The 20213-nt window shown below is 42.5% G+C and overlaps 4 protein-coding genes across 4 annotated transcripts; 1 reads left to right on the forward strand and 3 right to left on the reverse strand.

Annotated features, from left to right (window-relative positions):
* Positions 1–1108: 1108 nt before the first annotated feature.
* On the forward strand, positions 1109–5904 carry LOC134095823 (UDP-glucuronosyltransferase 2A2-like). The gene is made up of 2 exons (XM_062549517.1): positions 1109–1241; positions 1866–5904. Exon 2 carries the CDS (start codon positions 1898–1900, stop codon positions 3476–3478), a length of 1581 nt encoding a protein of 526 aa, XP_062405501.1. The 5' UTR covers positions 1109–1241; positions 1866–1897; the 3' UTR covers positions 3479–5904.
* Positions 5905–7780: 1876 nt separating this feature from the next.
* LOC134095969 (UDP-glucuronosyltransferase 2A3-like) lies at positions 7781–11157 on the reverse strand. Its single transcript, XM_062549690.1, has 2 exons — positions 11068–11157; positions 7781–9378 (listed from the first exon to the last, which is right to left on the reverse strand). Exon 2 carries the CDS (start codon positions 9353–9355, stop codon positions 7781–7783), a length of 1575 nt encoding a protein of 524 aa, XP_062405674.1. The 5' UTR covers positions 9356–9378; positions 11068–11157.
* A 1184-nt stretch (positions 11158–12341) lies between these two features.
* On the reverse strand, positions 12342–15873 carry LOC134095928 (UDP-glucuronosyltransferase 2A3-like). The gene is made up of 2 exons (XM_062549638.1): positions 15753–15873; positions 12342–14613 (listed from the first exon to the last, which is right to left on the reverse strand). The coding sequence occupies exon 2, from the start codon at positions 14588–14590 to the stop codon at positions 13016–13018; it is 1575 nt and encodes a 524-aa protein (XP_062405622.1). The 5' UTR covers positions 14591–14613; positions 15753–15873; the 3' UTR covers positions 12342–13015.
* Positions 15874–17027: 1154 nt separating this feature from the next.
* On the reverse strand, positions 17028–20128 carry LOC134095707 (UDP-glucuronosyltransferase 2A3-like). The gene is made up of 2 exons (XM_062549375.1): positions 19959–20128; positions 17028–19121 (listed from the first exon to the last, which is right to left on the reverse strand). The coding sequence occupies exon 2, from the start codon at positions 19096–19098 to the stop codon at positions 17524–17526; it is 1575 nt and encodes a 524-aa protein (XP_062405359.1). The 5' UTR covers positions 19099–19121; positions 19959–20128; the 3' UTR covers positions 17028–17523.
* Between the last annotated feature and the right edge of the window lie 85 nt (positions 20129–20213).

A 20213-nucleotide genomic window follows, 5' to 3' on the forward strand; every position in this document is an offset into this window, starting at 1 on the left:
GCACCCAAAACGACGCACAATGCCTGTTGAGCTGTAAGCAAAATACAACGTGGAATAAGGTACCTACTAGCCCTAACAGAGGTAATGCAGCACTAAATTCCTAAATACTGATTGTGCTTAACTGGATACCATAAATAACGTGAATACTGACTGTTCTGATATAATAAATAACACCAATGACGTACGTGTTCACTGAAATCTAACGGACGGCACAGCAGAGGATTTCAGAGAGATAGCCATAACTCTACTAGCAAGACAGCACTGCACAGGTGACCTTAGCGGGTTCATTCAAAAAGACAAACGCGCAGCCAGGTGCCAGGTAGCCAGGTGAAGGCGGAGCGTAGACAGGGATCTTGGGACATGTAGCCTACATTTAATCTACCCATAACACACACACACAGAAATAAGATGATGCTTAACCCATTAATGGTCTATCCAACCAGTTAGTAGAATGTTTGCGTGTACCCTTCTTTTGACGTGTTTGTTTACTCTGGGTAGCCTTAGGCTAATCAGACACCGTACAATAAACATCCTTCTCTCTGGAAATGTCCGCAGAGGATGGCTTCAGGTTAATACATAATCTCATAGCACATGTAACCTAGGCCTTTACATGATTAAATAAACATTTAATTAAACGAGAAACCTATATGCAAATGATATCAGAGGACAACCAAAATTGACACAAAGGTTTATCTAATGTTATCACTTAGAAAGCACTATGCATGCTATTCAAAAGTAGGTTGATATGATATGAGCAGAATACATTTTCATCCGAATCCATGAACGAACTAACTTAATATGAATGATTCCCTTATCAAAAAGTCAGATAAGTCCTAAATGTACCTAAGCATAAATCATCAATCATCAATCATTATTATTATTATTTTATTATTATCAGTAGTAGTAGTAGTAGTAGTAGTAGTAGGCCTAGTAGGCCCTATTATAGTTGTATCTCTACTGGTAGTAGCCTACAGTATATAGGCTAATTTTCCATGTTGTACTGGCTCTAGATTTGTTCAAATTAATTTAGCCAACAAAGAGTTAATGTTACGTAACGTGGTGGTGGCTTGGATCCAAGTGCTTTGAGAAAACATCCAGCGTCAGTGCTTGCAGAGAGCTCAGCGCAGCGTTGTAGAAGTACACAGATGGACTCTTCTATGCACCAAAGACGTCTTTTAGTTTTCACAGTGTTTCCACTACTTTCCTTTTTAAGTTGAACTGCTATTGACAATGCAATAAAGGTAAGTAACATTGTGTAATAGCTTGTCTGAACCGTATAGCCTAGTTAAGGATAGCGTAAAGGTTTCACAACTTTGTCGGATCAGTTGAATCTTGAATGACATCAGTCACTCTCCCACTGTGTCGTTTGGCGTAGAAATAATAAAAAAGACAAGGCACTTCGCACTCCGTGACTGTTAAAATTTGTTCTCTACTTAATAACATTTTGAGCAATCACATAGCCAACATGCAATGCATAGTCCTTGAATGTCATGCGATTTCATTTTTAGCAGAATCTTTCAAGAACATCTCGTAATGGAAAGACAATTGATGATGACATTAGGCAGAGCAACGATCCGCCTGCCATAGAGATATGATACTTTACATGTTTGACACCCCTGCTATAGGGTGAGTTTATAGGTTAGTTTATACAGTGTAGGTTGTGTAGCCCAATGTAACTCATTATAAAGTATGCATTATTTAGTTGCATTATTATACATCAGATTTCAGTACACATAAGTCTATGGCCATGATCACTAAATTTTGCTGTCCTTCATTGTGTTGCCTTTTAGCCTGCGCCATTTACTTGAATATGATTAGAATATGATTCTTAATTCTTCTCTTGTGTGTGTATGTTTATGCTTCAGTGAGAAATCAGTGTGCTGTGAAGGACACAGCCATGGCTCCATCTGCGGGCTCCTTCCTCTTTCTCCTGGCCCTTTCAGTTCATCTGGTTCTCAGTGGGAAAGTGCTTGTGTTTCCCCACGATGGAAGCCATTGGGTAAACATGAAGGTGCTGATCGAGGAGCTCCACGCCCGTGGCCACAGCGTGATGGTTGTCCGACCGGCAGACAGCTGGTACATCCAGGAGAGCTCCCCCTACTACGGCTCCATCACCATAGACAGCGCGGCAGGGTCAGACGAGGCTTTCTTCAGATCGTTCGTGTCCAGACAGCTGCAGATTCAGAGAGAGGGTTCCTCCTTTTGGATGCGGTTCGCCTTGGACATGGAGCTGAAGGAGAAATTTGCCGCTGTTCACCAGAAAATCGGTGCGATGGTGGCACAGATGCTGGAGGACCCGCTGCTGATACGGGCTCTTCAGGACGCCAGGTACGACTTGATGCTAACGGACCCTGCCAATGGCGGAGGCGTGATACTGGCCCACTACCTCAAACTGCCCCTTGTCTTTAACGTCCGCTGGACTGTGCACGGTGAGGGCCATTTTGCCATTGCTCCTTCGCCACTTTCATATGTTCCGTTTCCTGTGGCCAAGCTGACCGACAGAATGACTTTTTTGCAGAGAGTACAAAACTTTCTCACTTATGGTTTCAGGATGTTCCTTTACCACCGTACTGTAGGGCCACCTTATTCAGCCTTGGTAAACAGGTTCTTTGGTCCTGATGTAGACTACTTTGAGCTGTTTCAGGCAGCAGATATTTGGCTGATGAGAGTTGATTTCGTGTTTGAGTTCCCACGCCCCACTATGCCCAATGTTGTTTACATGGGTGGGTTCCAGTGTAAGCCAGCAAAGCCCCTTCCTCAGGACCTGGAGGACTTTGTTCAGAGCTCTGGAGAACATGGAGTCATCATCATGTCCTTGGGGACTTTGGTAGGGCAGCTTCCAAGCGATATAGCTGATGAGATAGCTGTTGCATTGGCTGAGCTGCCACAAAAAGTAATTTGGAGATACACTGGTGAAAGACCATCTGCTCTGGGAAACAACACCATACTAGTGAAATGGCTGCCACAGAATGACTTGTTGGGGCATCCCAGTGTTAAGGTTTTTGTATCTCACGGAGGTACAAATGGTATCCTAGAAGCCATCTACCACGGGGTGCCACTGGTTGGCATTCCCTTGGTATTTGATCAAGCAGACAATCTTTCCAAAATGCAAACTAAAGGTGTGGCAACAGTAGTGGACATTGCCTCATTGGACAGAGGTGTGTTCCTCCAGGCTTTGCAGGAGGTGCTCCATGAGCCGTCCTACAGGGAGAACATGCAGAGGCTCTCCAGGCTGCACAGGGACCAGCCAATGCAGCCCCTGGACCGGGCCATGTTCTGGATTGAGTTTGTTATGAGACACAAAGGTGCTGCTCACCTGCGCACAGAGTCCTACAAGATGCCCTGGTACTCCTACCACTCTGTGGATGTGGTGGTATTCTTACTTACTATTATGACCACTTTTGTGACTGCTTTTGTGTTTGGAGTGAAGTTTCTCTGTACCAGGATTTGTTATAACCACAAGTCAAAACAAGACTAATATGAACACTTACTAACGTGAATGTAAATAAAATATAAATGATGACTGTATGTATATTCATAATGATGGAGTAGTGTCCACTGGTTTGCTGTACCGTGGGACGTGTTTCCTTTGCTGGGTAAAATAAGTCTAATTGTTTCACTATAGAAAAACTGAGATACTCTAGGGGTAAATCCTCATAACACCTGGGGTACTTTTCTACAATTTACAGACAATCTGTCCATCTCTTGACCTTCAATGGTGTACGAGTCAGCTGGACTGGTGGGGCATTGGGTGCAGTACATTGCATTATTTATGAATAGACATTCACTAACAAATGAATATGGTGTCTCTCTGAGTATTTCATTTTACCTCAAAGGTAGTAAACCTTTTTTTCATTTATTGATTGATTTTGGTTTCCTTTCCCTTTAATTGTGTGCGTATATATTATATGTACCCTTAGGTGGGTGGGATCAGGGTTGTTGTTTGTATAATTTTCCTGCGATTTTTAATTTTTTTTTTAAGAAAAGGAAGTATTATTCTACTGCTAAGCAACAGGAAGGGTGGTGTCAAGTTGTGAGAGTCCTCATTCTGCTAAATCTAGCAATTGCAAAATATTCTAACGACTGTAGCAATTGCGACAAGCTTGCAGAGAAGAAGTCATGAGATGGATCTCAGCTTCATAAAATCAAATTTAGAATGATAACTATGAGTCCTGTGAAATGTCGCCTGTAAACAATTTAATAGCAAGACGTTATCGTTTTGTTGTGAATGTTAGGTGATTGTCCAATTTAATTCCAATTTTGCAGTGATCAGATTAGCTTGGTTAACACCAGACCACATTTCAAATCTCAATTGCTAACAGGTTTGTCTGGGTTCTCCCAGGCTACATAGAGGATGCTCTGATGAGGAATCTGTTGCCACCATCATTACCACAGCCAATTCAGTGAAGTTCAAATTTAACTATTGAAAAATGAACTTCAAGATGGTCTATCGTATCATTTCATTTAAAGAATTGAAGGTGGTTAACAAGTACTTTATGCTCATATTTCAAATGTAGTGGAGTCAAAAGTACAATATTTGAGTACAGATATACTCAAAAATCATACTTAAAGAGGAACTATGCAGGATTGGCGATTTCATCTCTGGTTTCGGTTTCGTTTTTAGTTTTCGCTCGTTTTATGCTTGCATATTTCTCTGCAGAGCTTCCCCGACAGCTTTAGCGTGTATATTTATACATATATAGGCTATATATATAAATATATAAATTGCAAGTGTGGTTCTTCTTGTTCCTTACGCGTCTCAGACTTCCAGATGTAAACAGGAGACGATCGTCTCCTGCAGAAACTGGGAGGTTGCAATAGCGGATAGGGACACTGGGCGGGAGGAAATATTACTGTTTTCGATGAAACTGGTCAGTCAAGCAATACAACGATTTCTGAGCGATTTTATGACTATGAAAAAGTTGCATAGGGTCTCTTTAAGTACAGTAATCAAGTAAATGTACTTAGTTACTGTCCACCTCTGTTCATTACCAAGTGGGCCAGACAGGACAACCACTGGGTCTTTGTGGGCCACCCAAAATACGGCATTGTTCGAATAACTCTATTGCTACTATAAGAAACAAGGGTTCATAAGTATCCAGCTACATTTAATAAGTTCAGTTAAAGATATTCACAAACACTGGATGTGGTGGACATTCTTTTATTCTGAGATGCATCAGTAAGCTCACAAAACGATTCCAAACAGACATAAGGTGCTTATAGAGCAGGTCCAGGTTACTTGTCAAATAAACCAGTAAAACAGTGTCATGGGTGTCAAACTGTGTTTTTAAAAGAAATTAGTGAAATAGTATCCTGACAAATTCCGACTGGAATTGCCGGTTTTCATCATCAATTTTGCGTTTCAGAGAACAGAGACATGAGGCTAAACATTAGGATTAGGTTATGGGTTCATAAATTGCCACTCTGAGCACACTGACACTTTTTAACCGTGTGTTATTCTATTTTCACAGTGTCTGATTGAATTTACAAATGCACCCATAACCTAGGAATTCCCTGACAGCCCATGTGACTGCTGCAAGCCATTGTTTACTGTTGCAGCCAAGCCAATCACTGCAGTCGTTTTATTTTATTGATGCATGAAAGCCAGATTTGAAAGCAGTTTGCAGGCGGCCGCAGGTAAAATCAAACGGGCCACATCTGGCCCGCGGACCGCTAGTTGAATAGCCTAGTCAAGCAGCAGTATTTAGTACACAACATACTAAAAAACATGGAACTGCTTTTATTACCCAGTCGGACTGCCTGTGTATGAATCTTTGGCATAGTTTTTTCTGTCTTTTTTTTTTTGCATTTCATTATTTGTATTTTGCCATCATTCGAGAACAAAACTGAAACTTGCCATGATCTAGACAAAAACATTCAGTTTTTTTTGCACCAATGAGTGACTGTTAAAGGGATAGTTCGGATTTTAAGACACGAAGTTGTATGGGTTCCCTGTCAGCAACGTAGTGCATCAGCACTGACTTACCCCCGACAGCGTCCTGTGAGCCGAGATCCAGCCGGTTTTTGATCGTTTTTGATGCCGGACTATTTTCTTCAGCAAGTTTCTGGGGTCACGAAAGTAAAGTGTTTTTCTTCTCAAAACCATATGCGTTCAACAGAGTGATATATTTGCACCACAAAAACGTTGTCCAGCTGTCAGTAGCGCGCAGTGATAGGAATCGCGAAAAATAAGTAAGTGATAACGAGGTTTGAATTTTTCCTGGACAACGTTTTTGTGGTGCAAATATATCACTCTGTTGAACGCATATGGTTTTGAGAAGAAAAACACTTTAGTTTCGTGACCCCAGAAACTTGCCGGACTACTTTCTTCAGCATCAAAAACGATCTAAAACCGGCTGGATCTCGGCTCACAGGACGCTGTCGGGGGTAAGTCAGTGCTGATGCACTACGTTGCTGACAGGGAACCCATACAACTTCGTGTCTTAAAATCCGAACTATCCCTTTAACTATGGCTGTGGGTGAAGGCTCTTCAACAGTATGTGTGCTCCATTGTGTCAGAATCTGGACATCTGATTGGGGCATGTCACATCCCTCAGTTCTAGTCTCCTGCCGAGAAGGAGTTTTCCTTTTTTTTAATTTTATTTGTCATTTTATTTGTAAGGGACCATGTACAGTTTTTTAACATAAATGTTTCCATTTGATGCACTGTACCAGAGTTAGCCTTAGGCTAATTTACATCCGTAGTCCCCCTGGCAGGGCACAATTACACATGTACAGCAGACAAACAAAGAAGACCATATACACAAGAACAAGGCGAAACAAAAACAAAAACAACAACAAAAAAGTATAGTGTATGCTTTGTCAAATGTTAATGAGTGCAATGCTTGCCCCTGTTGTTCTTGGGTGTCCCTCGGTGCTCCCCAACCCCTCTTTTTGTATAGTATCTATTTATTTATTTATTTTTTAAATTTATTTCTGTAGTTGAATGGACACTTGAGCACAAGGAATTTCATTACTTATGCTTTCTATGAGTATATGACAATAAACTTGAACTTGAGAATGTGGCAACAGGCTTCTGACCATATTACATTTGAAAACAAACGTAGTGCAGCCACCTCCTCCCCTCTTAATGCTGGACCTCAGAGGCCAGTTAGAGGTAATCTGCCCCTTGTCCATGGTGGCAATACACGATAATGTCTGCACTGCAAAAGTTAAAAGTTAATTTATCAACTTGAGATAAGATAAATAACTATATCATAAGGCATACTGGGACAAAGGTAAATGGACTTTAATGGAATTTTATTCATTCATGTGGCAGAAATTCTACTCAACATACAAGTGAGGTAGATTAAAGTCCAATCAACAACTGAAACGTGTAATGAAGTCGTGGAAAATAAGTGCCAAAATGTACAGTTTAAATCCCCCTGTTGTACATGCCACTCAGTTGGATGTGCAAACAACACTGAAGTCACAAGAGCACTGGAGTTACTGAAGTAAGAGGAAATACATGACTTCACTATGGAAGCACAACACAATCTCACAATAAGACACAATCACAAGCTCACTATCTACTGTAGACCACGTCCTCTGTGAAAGCACTAAGTATCATTCTGATTTCACTCCATTTTAGTTTGGTATATATGATTATAGCTTAAAACCCCTGGAGTGTTTTGTCATTCATGAAATGAATACAAAATTAGAATTAATCTTAGTAAGCACAGCAGATATACACATTCTTCTACATGGTATTCAACATAATCAGAAAACTCCCCTATTATGTTTTTTTTTTTTTTTGCACCAGTGATATAAGAGTAAGTTGTTATTCTATTTTTGACTTGCGTTTACAACAAATCCTGGTGCACAGAAACTTAATTCCAAAAACAAAACTAGCCATGAAAGTAACCAAGACTGCAAGTAAGAACACCACCACATCCACAGAGTGGTAGGAGTACCAGGGCATCTTGTAGGACTCTGTGCGCAGGTGAGCAGCACCTTTGTGTCTCATAACAAACTCAATCCAGAACATGGCCCGGTCCAGGGGCTGCATTGGCTGGTCCCTGTGCAGCCTGGAGAGCCTCTGCATGTTCTCCCTGTAGGACGGCTCATGGAGCACCTCCTGCAAAGCTTGGAGGAACGTGTCTCTGTTGACTGAGAAAACATCCATAACCTTTGCCACTCCTTTAGCTCGCATCCTTGAGAGGTTGTCAGGTTGGTCAAACATCAGTGGAACACCAAGGATTGGAACACCATGATAAATAGCCTCCTGAACACCATTGGTTCCTCCATGGGCAACAAATGCTCTGGTCTTTGAATGGCCAAGTAGGTCATTTTGGGGGAGCCACTCGACCAGCAGGGTGTTGTTACCCAGGGTCGATGGTTTTTCTCCCGTGAACCTCATGATGACTTTCTGTGGCAGTTGGGCAAAAGCTGCAGCCATTTCTTCCACTACACGTCTCGGAAGATCACTGACTAACGTTCCCAAAGACATGATGACAACTCCATGTTCTCCAGAGCTCTGAACAAAGTCCTCCAGGTCCTGAGGAAGGGGCTTTGCTGGCTTACATTGGAACCCACCCATATAAACAACATTGGGCATAGTGGGGCGTGGGAACTCAAACACAAAATCAACTCTCATCAGCCAAATATCAGCTCCCTGAATCAACTGAAAATAGTCTACATCAGGACCAAAATATTTGTTAGTAAAGGTATCCCACAGTGGCCGAGTGAGGAACTGGGCCTGAAATTCATAAAAGACAAAGAAGAACACATTTGAGACCCTTTCGAGAAAGCTAATTTTGTCTGTGAGCTCAAACATGGGCATGGGAACATAGGACAGTGGCGTTGGAGCTATGGCAAAGTGTCCCTCGCCGTGAGCAGTCCATCGGACATTAAAGACCAAGGGCAAGTTCAGGTAATGAGCTATGACTGCCCCAGACGGAGCTACTGGGTCTGCCAGAACCAAGTCATACTTTGCGTCCCTGAGGGATTGCATAAGCTTTTGGTCATCTAGGAGTTTGGCCAGCATGTCGATCTCCATCTGAGTCATCTGTGGACCCAGTTTCATGAGCTCCCACTCTACCTCTAAGCGTTTCCAGCTGGACTCTCCGTTTGCTTGGATCTCCAGTATACGAGAAATTAACATCTTCATAAACTCCTCATCAAACCCCCCCGGTATGTCGACAGTGATTGAATTGTAGTGTGGTGAGGACTCTTTAATGTACCAGCTACCGGAGGACCTGAACACAGTGATGTTGTGTCCCCTGGAATGGAGTTCTTTGATCACAATATTCATGTTGACCCAGTGGCTGCCATCGATAGGAAACACCAGAACTTTCCCGCCATAGACACCGCACACTGACAGAGCTAGTGCGGTGATTAACACTGTGGGAAGCATCTGTGATGTGATTTCTGAAACACCTAGGACAGATGGAAACAGACAGAAAGGTCATGTGTATGGAAGTCTATGTGTGGATTTAAAGGTTTCACTGTGTTAAGCTTTGCCTCAGAAATGGCTTTTACAACACACAGGAACATGATCCAGTCATTTACAAAACATCACAACAGCACTTAAAACAACACAGACAGTTAATTTTGACACATGCATGTCTCCCATTTCAGGTCAGAATACCATGAAAACACAACATGTAGATACACAGTCAAATGCATATGGGTATTTGTTAATAAGGTTTCTGGCCAGGGACAATATTTGTGTCCAGATATTTCCAAGATTATGGAAACATGAAGTGATTATTCACCAGCTTTTAGACTCTGGTGAGAACTGAGCTCTGGGCAGTGTTGTATAGTAACTAAGTAATAATACTTCACTACCATACTTAGGTATATTTTGGGATACTTTGTACTTTACTTGAGTTTTTAAAATTCAGATTACTTTCACTTTTACTTCACTATATTTCTAAACTTAATTGCATACTTTTACTACAAAACATTTTCAATGCGCCATATAGTTACTCGTTACAAAAAAAGAAACAAAAAAAAAAAGGAACAAAATGAAAAAATGACCCTACTGGTGACTTCAACGAAGTCAGGAATGACTTATCTAGGCATGTTTGCACTTGCGCATGATGGTACTCCACCTGTCAGCTTCACGTGAACAACTCAGCAGAAGGCAGAATAAAAAGCTTCGCAATGGAAGAAGATGCGATGGAAACAGCAGCTACGTTGGCTACAAATGAAGGGCACCCTGATGATGAGCACCCCTGGCCATATTTAAACACAATGTTCTCCTACGTGAAAGATTCATCCTATCGAATGAAGTGCCTCTTATGCCTCCCAAAAAATGTTGAAATTCTATCTTACAAAAACTGCCCCTCCAATTTAAAGAAGCACATTGAGGAACTGTCAGTCTTCTGACTACTTGTCTTTTTCCAGGTTTAAAAATGCTGGATACACTTTCAAATATAAAGAAATGATTGATTTGATTATTATTAACATTTACTTGTACTTTTACTTTCATTACTTGAGTACATTTAATTGAACATTACTTGTCATACTTAAGTGCAAGAAATTTCAGATACTTTAAGACTTTAACTCAAGTAACATTTCACTCGGTGACTTGAACTTTTACCAAAGTAATTTTTTGGTAGGGTACCCATGCTTCTACTTGAGTTTGATTTTCCAGTACTTTATACAACACTGGTTCTGGGGTGGTATAGAAATGCTATACTGGATTCTTTGTGCTTGATGTCATTAATGAAAAACTATATTTATGAGATACATGAATATAAATTGAGGCAATGAGGAATTACTGTCCATGAGCTCATGATCTGTCTTTGTAACTCTTGCTTGGACACACATTCACACACACACACACACACACACACACACACACACACACTCACACACACACACACACACACACACACACACACACACACACACACACACACACACACACACACACACACACACACACACACACACACACACACACACACACACACACACATGCAGACATACACTCACTTACTGTACACTGTATTTGCCCTGATGTCCCAATTTCCACTAGCTAGTTTGGGTGCTTTCATGTTATGTTTGCAGAGATAGATAATAAAATACTGAATATTCTTTCATAAACAAAATAATTACCTCTGCAATGCTGTCGATGTCCCTGGGAGTGCTACACTCTGAGGATATGTTAACTCCCTCACCCTACACACAGCTGTAAACGTTTTTTAGCTAAAGTACAAAGGTGAGCTGAATACAGCAGGAAATGACAACCCCTGTCAACGTGTTGCTTAACTTAGACACAGTGCCCAGCCCTCTACTATCCCTGGAAGAAACAATATGGCACTCAAAGGAGAAAGAGAGAAGGGAGATGAACAAAGCCACTCCATGGGGTGCAAGTTTGGTGGCGATATATCCTGGTAAAAAAGTGCTTTCCTCCCGCCCAGGGATATTAGATTGACTTCCCGTGATACGGGAAGTTTGGGAAAAGCAATGTCAAGGCAGGGCCTCTGAAATGGACGAGACCTCTCTGGTGAAGTGGATTTGAATAAACCAGTCACATGCAACCAGCGTTAAATTCTGATCTATTTATTGGCTGGGTCAAATACCCCCCTCCACCACCTCCCCCCAACATTCTAAATCATTTTCATACATCAGATTGTTATGTAGCATAGTCATACATCATTTGGGTGTTTGGACTCTTGGGAATCAATACATGATCATCTTTGTCATGTAAAATATGTGTAGAACTTTGTGCAGAACATTGTCAGATTACTTTTAAAACAAACATAGTGCAGCCACCTCCTGCCTTCGTAATGCTGGATCTCAGAGGCCTGTTAGAGGTAATCTGCCCCTTGTCCGTAGTGGCAATACATGATAATGTCTGTATATATATAAGTGTATACTGTATATACTTTTTTTGATCCTGAGAGGGAAATTCGGTCTCTGCATTTTATCCCAATTTGTGAGTTAGTGAACACACACAACACGCAGTGAACACACAGCAGAGGTGGAAAAGTCCAGCTTCATGGAGTAAAAGTTCAATCATGTATTGGAACTGTGCACTTAACACAGGTGATCTCATCAATTAGCTGCTCTGCCTGGCTCAAGAGTTGTGCTACTTGATCAGCTGGTTGAAGTGGTTGGCACAGATATGTGGTAGGACTTTTATTCTGAAGCTGGACTTTTCCACCTCTGACACATTGGGTGCATTTCATGCAGCGTTTATACGTCCTCCCTCGCTCTTCGATGCCTCGATCCTCACTGATCTACATAAAGAATGATGGGGGGGAAACAATGGGATAGTCTATCCAGTGTTAGTTATAGATCAGTGGGAACGCCCCTCGAGGATCGAGCATCGAGGATCGAGGAGGCATGTTGAGAGGCACCCACAGTGAGGTGAAGTACACACTAAGAGCAGTGAGCTGCCTGTCCAACAGCAGCGCTCGGGGAGCAGGGAGGGGTTATAGGTCCCTTGCTCAAGCGCACTTCACCCGTGGACTGGTCGGGGATCGAACCAGCAACCCTGCAAAAGTGTACTTAATCTATCAACTGGAGATAAGATAAATAACTATATCATATGGCATACTGGGACAAAGGTAAATGGACAATTTTATTTATTCATGTTGCATAAATTCTCCACATACAAGTGAGGTAGATTAAAGTCCATTCAACAACTGATACAAAAGACTGATGAGGCCATGGAGAAAATAAATGCCAAAATGCAGTTTAAATATCCTGTTGTACAGGCCACTCAGTTGGAAGTCACAAGAACACTGAAGTTACAAGAGAAGTAAGAGGAAATACATGACTTTACTATGGAAGCACAACACAATTCTCTCTAAATCACACAATTTAGACACAATCACAATCTCACAATCTAGATCACCTCCTCTGTGAAAGCAAAAATATCATTCTGATTTCACTCCATTCTATTTCAGTAGATGCTTAAAACCCCTCAAGTGTTTTGTCATTCATGAAATTAATACACAATTAGAGTTCATCTTAACATTGTTCTACATGGTATTCAACATAATCAGACAACTCCCCTATTATGTTTTCTTTTGCATCAGTGACGTAAGACAAGTTGTTATTCTTGTTTTGACTTGCGTTTACAACAAATCCTAGTGCACAGAAACTTAATTCCAAAAACAAAACTAGCCACGAAAGTAGCCAAGACTGCAAGTAAGAACAGTATCACATCCACAGAGTGGTAGGAGTACCAGGGCATCTTGTAGGACTCTGTGCGCAGGTGAGCAGCACCTTTGTGTCTCATAACAAACTCAATCCAGAACATGGCCCGGTCCAGGGGCTGCATTGGCTGGTCCCTGTGCAGCCTGGAGAGCCTCTGCATGTTCTCCCTGTAGGACGGCTCATGGAGCACCTCCTGCAAAGCTTGGAGGAACGTGTCTCTGTTGACTGAGAAAACGTCCATAACCTTTGCCACTCCTTTAGCTCGCATCCTTGAGAGGTTGTCAGGTTGGTCAAACATCAGTGGAACACCAAGGATTGGAACACCATGATAAATAGCCTCCTGAACACCATTGGTTCCTCCATGGGCAACAAATGCTCTGGTCTTTGAATGGCCAAGTAGGTCATTTTGGGGGAGCCACTCGACCAGCAAGGTGTTGTTACCCAGGGTCGATGGTTTTTCTCCCGTGAACCTCATGATGACTTTCTGTGGCAGTTGGGCGAAAGCTGCAGCCATTTCTTCCACTACACGTCTCGGAAGATCACTGACTAACGTTCCCAAAGACATGATGACAACTCCATGTTCTCCAGAGCTCTGCACAAAGTCCTCCAGGTCCTGAGGAAGGGGCTTTGCTGGCTTACACTGGAACCCACCCATGTAAACAACATTGGGCATAGTGGGGCGTGGGTACTCAAACACAAAATCAACTCTCATCAGCCAAATATCAGCTCCCTGAATCAACTGAAAATAGTCTACATCAGGACCAAAATATGTGTTAGTAAAGGTATCCCACAGTGGCCGAATGAGGAACTGGGCCTGAAATTCATAAAAGGCAAAGAAGAACACATTTGAGACCCTTTCGAGAAAGTTCATTTTGTCTGTGAGCTCAAACATAGGCGTTGGAACATAGGACAGTGGCGTTGGAGCTATGGCAAAGTGTCCCTCGCCGTGAGCAGTCCATCGGACATTAAAGACCAAGGGCAAGTTCAGGTAATGAGCTATGACTGCCCCAGATGGAGCAAACGGGTCTGCCAGAACCAAGTCATACCTCGCGTCCCTGAGGGATTGCATAAGCTTTTGGTCATCTAGCAGTTTAGCCAGCATGTCGATCTCCATCTGAGTCATCTGTGGACCCAATTTTATGAACTCCCACTCTACCTCTAAGCGTTTCCAGCTGGACTCTCCGTTGGCTTGGATCTCCAGTATACGAGAAATTAACATCTTCAAAAACTCCTCATCAAACCCCCCCGGTATGTCGACAGTGATTGAATTGTAGTGTGGTGAGGACTCTTTAATGTACCAGCTACCGGAGGACCTGAACACAGTGATGTTGTGTCCCCTGGAATGGAGTTCTTTGATCACAATATTCATGTTGACCCAGGCGCTGCCATCGATAGGAAACACCAGAACTTTCCCGCCATAGACACCGCACACTGACAGAGCTAGTGCGGTGATTAACACTGTGGGAAGCATCTGTGATGTGATATCTGGAACACCTAGGAGAGATGGAAACAGACAGAAAGGTCATGTGTATGGAAGTACATGTGTGGATTTAAAGGTTTCACTGTGTTAAGCTTTGCCTCAAAAATGGCTTTTACAACACACAGGAACATATGATCCAGTCATTTACAAAACATCACAACAGCACTTAAAACAACACAGCCAGTTAATTTTGTCACATACATGTCTCCCATTTCAGGTCAGAATACCATGAAAACAGAACATGTAGATACACAGTCAAACTCATATGGGTATTTGTTAATAAAGGTTTCTGGCCAGGGACAATTTGTGTCCAGATATTTCCAAGATTATGGAAACATGAAGTGATTATTCACCAGCTTTTAGGGCACATTCACACCGGACCCGGGTTCGTTTGGTCCACTGGTTCGGTTGTTTTTGATAGTGTCAACGCAACCGTACCGAACTCGGGTGCGGACCCGGGACCGGACCCGGGTCCGCCTGAAAAGGTGGTCTCGGGTCCGGTTCGCTAGAACGCTGGAGCAGGTTGCTAAGCAAACGTTCTGAAGAATCTAAAGAATCTTTACCTTTGTCTTCTTCATTGCACTGCCTTCTGCTGTGTTGCCAAGTTATATTTGTAAACAGAATTCTCGAAGTTTGTGTCTAGAAGCATGGTGCTTATGACGCAAACGGACCCGGGTGCGCACACAAACATGTAATGTGAACACAGACCAACTACAGTAGAGGTAACCGCACTCGGGTCCGGTCCAGCTAAACGGACCTAGTGTGAAAGCAACCTTAGACTATACCCTGGTGAGAACTGAGCTCTGGGGTGGTATGGAAACACTATACTGGATTCTTTGTGCTTGATGTCATTAATGAAAAACTATATTTATGAGATACATGAATATAAAATGAGGCAATGAGGAATTACTGTCCATGAGCTCATGATCTGTCTTTGTAGCTCTTGCTTGGACACACATTCACACACACACACACACACACACTCACACATGCAGACATACACTCACTTGTACACTGTATTTGCCCTGATGTCCCAATCTCCACTAGCTAGTCTGGGTGCTTTCGCGTTATGTTTGCAGAGATAAATAATAAAATACTGAACATTCTTTCCCAATTAAATCTTAGGCATATGGTTCATAAACAAAATAATTACCTCTGCAATGCTGTCGATGTCCCTGGGAGTGCTACACTCTGAGGATATGTTAACTCCCTCACCCTACACACAGCTGTAAACGTTTTTTAGTTAAAGTACAAAGGTGAGCTGAATACAGCAGGAAATGACAACCCCTGTCAACGTGTTGCTTAACTTAGACACAGTGCCCAGCCCTCTACTATCCCTGGAAGAAACAATATGGCACTCAAAGGAGAAAGAGAGAAGGGAGATGAACAAAGCCACTCCATGGGGTGCAAGTTTGGCGGCGATATACAGTATCCTGGTAAAAAAAAAGTGCTTTCCTCCCGCCCAGGCATATTAGATTGACTTCCCGCGATACGGAAAGTTCGGGAAAAGCAATGTCAAGGCGGGGCCTCTGAAATGGACGAGACCTCTCTGGTGAAGTGAATTTGAATAAACCAGTCACATGCAACCAGCTTTAAATTCTGATCTATTTATTGGCCGGGTCAAATACCTCCCTCCACCACCTCCCCCCAACATTCTAAATCATTTTCATACATCAGATTGTTATGTAGCATAGTCATATATCATTTGGATGTTTGGACTCTTGGGAATCAATACATGATCATCTTTGTCATGTAAAATATGTGTAGAACTTTATGTAGAACATTGTCAGATTACTTTTAAAACAAACATAGTGCAGCCACCTCCTGCCTTCGTAATGCTGGATCTCAGAGGCCTGTTAGAGGTAATCTGCCCCTTGTCCGTAGTGGCAATACATGATAATGTCTGTATATATGTACTGTAAGTATATACTGTATATACTTTTTTGATCCTGAGAGGGAAATTCGGTCTCTGCATTTTATCCCAATTTGTGAATTAGTGAACACACACAACACGCAGTGAACACACAGCAGAGGTGGAAAAGTCCAGCTTCAGAGAGTAGAAGTTCAATCATGTATTGGATCTGTGCACTTAACACAGGTGATCTCATCAATTAGCTGCTCTGCCTGGCTCAAGAGTTGTGCTACTTAATCAGCTGGTTGAAGTGGTTGGCACAGATATGTGGTAGGACTTTTATTCTGAAGCTGGACTTTTCCACCTCTGACACACAGTGAGGTGAAGTACACACTAAGAGCAGTGAGCTGCCTGTCCAACAGCAGCGCTCGGGGAGCAGGGAGGGGTTATAGGTCCCTTGCTCAAGCGCACTTCACCCGTGGACTGGTCGGGGATCGAACCAGCAACCCTGCAAAAGTGTACTTAATCTATCAACTGGAGATAAGATAAATAACTATGTCATATGGCATACTGGGACAAAGGTAAATGGACAATTTTATTTATTCATGTTGCAGAAATTCTCCACATACAAGTGAGGTAGATTAAAGTCCATTCAACGACTGATACAAAAGACTGATGAAGCCATGGAGAAAATAAATGCCAAAATGCAGTTTAAATATCCTGTTGTACAGGCCACTCAGTTGGAAGTCACAAGAACACTGAAGTTACAAGAGAAGTAAGAGGAAATACATGACTTTACTATGGAAGCACAACACAATTCTCTCTAAATCACACAATTTAAACACAATCACAATCTCACAATCTAGATCACTTCCTCTGTGAAAGCACAAATATCATTCTGATTTCACTCCATTCTATTTCAGTAGATGCTTAAAACCCCTCAAGTGTTTTGTCATTCATGAAATTAATACACAATTAGAGTTAATCTTAACATTGTTCTACATGGTATTCAACATAATCAGACAACTCCCCTGTTGTGTTTTCTTTTGCATCAGTGACGTAAGACAAGTTGTTATTCTTGTTTTGACTTGCGTTTACAACAAATCCTGGTGCACAGAAACTTAATTCCAAAAACAAAACAAGCCAGGAAAGTGGCCAAGACTGCAAGTAAGAACAGTATCACATCCACAGAGTGGTAGGAGTACCAGGGCATCTTGTAGGACTCTGTGCGCAGGTGAGCAGCACCTTTGTGTCTCATAACAAACTCAATCCAGAACATGGCCAGGTCCAGGGGCTGCATTGGCTGGTCCCTGTGCAGCCTGGAGAGCCTCTGCATGTTCTCCCTGTAGGACGGCTCATGGAGCACCTCCTGCAAAGCTTGGAGGAACGTGTCTCTGTTGACTGAGAAAACCTCCATAACCTTTGCCACTCCTTTAGCTCGCATCCTTGAGAGGTTGTCAGGTTGGTCAAACATCAGTGGAACACCAAGGATTGGAACACCATGATAAATAGCCTCCTGAACACCATTGGTTCCTCCATGGGCAACAAATGCTCTGGTCTTTGAATGGCCAAGTAGGTCATTTTGGGGGAGCCACTCGACCAGCAAGGTGTTGTTACCCAGGGTCGATGGTTTTTCTCCCGTGAACCTCATGATGACTTTCTGTGGCAGTTGGGCGAAAGCTGCAGCCATTTCTTCCACTACACGTCTCGGAAGATCACTGACTAACGTTCCCAAAGACATGATGACAACTCCATGTTCTCCAGAGCTCTGCACAAAGTCCTCCAGGTCCTGAGGAAGGGGCTTTGCTGGCTTACACTGGAACCCACCCATGTAAACAACATTGGGCATAGTGGGGCGTGGGTACTCAAACACAAAATCAACTCTCATCAGCCAAATATCAGCTCCCTGAATCAACTGAAAATAGTCTACATCAGGACCAAAATATTTGTTAGTAAAGGTATCCCACAGTGGCCGAGTGAGGAACTGGGCCTGAAATTCATAAAAGGCAAAGAATAGAACATTTGAGACCCTTTCGAGAAAGTTCATTTTGTCTGTGAGCTCAAACATAGGCGTGGGAACATAGGACAGTGGCGTTGGAGCTATGGCAAAGTGTCCCTCGCCGTGAGCAGTCCATCGGACATTAAAGACCAAGGGCAAGTTCAGGTAATGAGCTATGACTGCCCCAGACGGAGCTACTGGGTCTGCCAGAACCAAGTCATACTTTGCGTCCCTGAGGGATTGCATAAGCCTTTGGTCATCTAGCAGTTTAGCCAGCATGTCGATCTCCATCTGAGTCATCTGTGGACCCAATTTTATGAACTCCCACTCTACCTCTAAGCGTTTCCAGCTGGACTCTCCATTGGCTTGGATCTCCAGTACACGAGAAACTAACATCTTCATAAACTCCTCATCAAACCCCCCTGGCATGTCAACAGTGATTGAATTGTAGTGTGGTGAGGACTCTTTAATGTACCAGCTACCGGAGGACCTGAACACAGTGATGTTGTGTCCCCTGGAATGGAGTTCTTTGATGACAATATTCATGTTGACCCAGTGGCTGCCATCGATAGGAAACACCAGAACTTTCCCGCCATAGACACCGCACACTGACAGAGCTAGTGCGGTGATTAACACTGTGGGAAGCATCTGTGATGTGATTTCTGAAACACCTAGGACAGATGGAAACAGACAGAAAGGTCATGTGTATGGAAGTCCATGTGTGGATTTAAAGGTTTCACTGTGTTAAGCTTTGCCTCAGAAATGGCTTTTTCAACACACAGGAACATGATCCAGTCGTTTACAAAACATCACAACAGCACTTAAAACAACACAGACAGTTAATTTTGTCACATGCATGTCTCCCATTTCAGGTCAGAATACCATGAAAACAGAACATGTAGAGACGTTCAAACTCATATGGGTATTTGTTAATAAAGGTTTCTGGCCAGGGACAATTTGTTTCCAGATATTTCCAAGATTATGGAAACATGTGCTTTGTGCTTCTTGTCATTGATAAAATAAAAATAAAAAAACATGTAGCTACATGTAGACAGAATATGTGCATGTTAAAGGAGTCTACAGCCACGTAAAGCTCCTTCAAGCCTTTAAGAAGGCGTTATACTTGCTTTATAGCAAATTCGATTAGAGCAAAGAGTTAGAACACCCTTGTCTTTTGCAATTATACTGAGTATAGAAAGGATAACTATATTTATGAGATACATGAATATAAAATGAGGCAAAGAGGAAATATTGTCCTTTGTAGCCCTTGCTTGGGCACACACACACACACACACACACACACACACACACACACACACACACACACACACACACACACACACGCAGACATACAGTACACTCACTTACAGTAGCCAACATTGTTGTATTTACCCTTATGTCCCAATCTTCACTAGTTGGGCACTTTCATGTTATGTTTGCAGAGATAAACAACAAAATACTGAACGTCCTTGTCCAATTAAAGGCATATGGTTAAACAAAATAATTACCTCTGCAATGCTGTCGATGTCCCTGGGAGTAGGCTACTACAGTACACTCTGAGGATATGTTAACTCCCTCGCCCTACACTCAGGTATAAACCCGTTTTTTGAGTACAAAGGTGAGCTGAATACACCCTGCAATGGCCTCTGTTACTGTAACTAACCCGGCCCCTCTACTACACCTAGAAGAAATAGGCTACCATTGCACTCGAAAGTGAAAGAAAGAGGGGAGAAGAAAGACTAACTTCAAACAAGGCACTCAAC

Source organism: Sardina pilchardus, chromosome 11 (genome assembly GCF_963854185.1).
Source record: "Sardina pilchardus chromosome 11, fSarPil1.1, whole genome shotgun sequence".
Lineage (NCBI taxonomy): Eukaryota > Metazoa > Chordata > Actinopteri > Clupeiformes > Clupeidae > Sardina > Sardina pilchardus.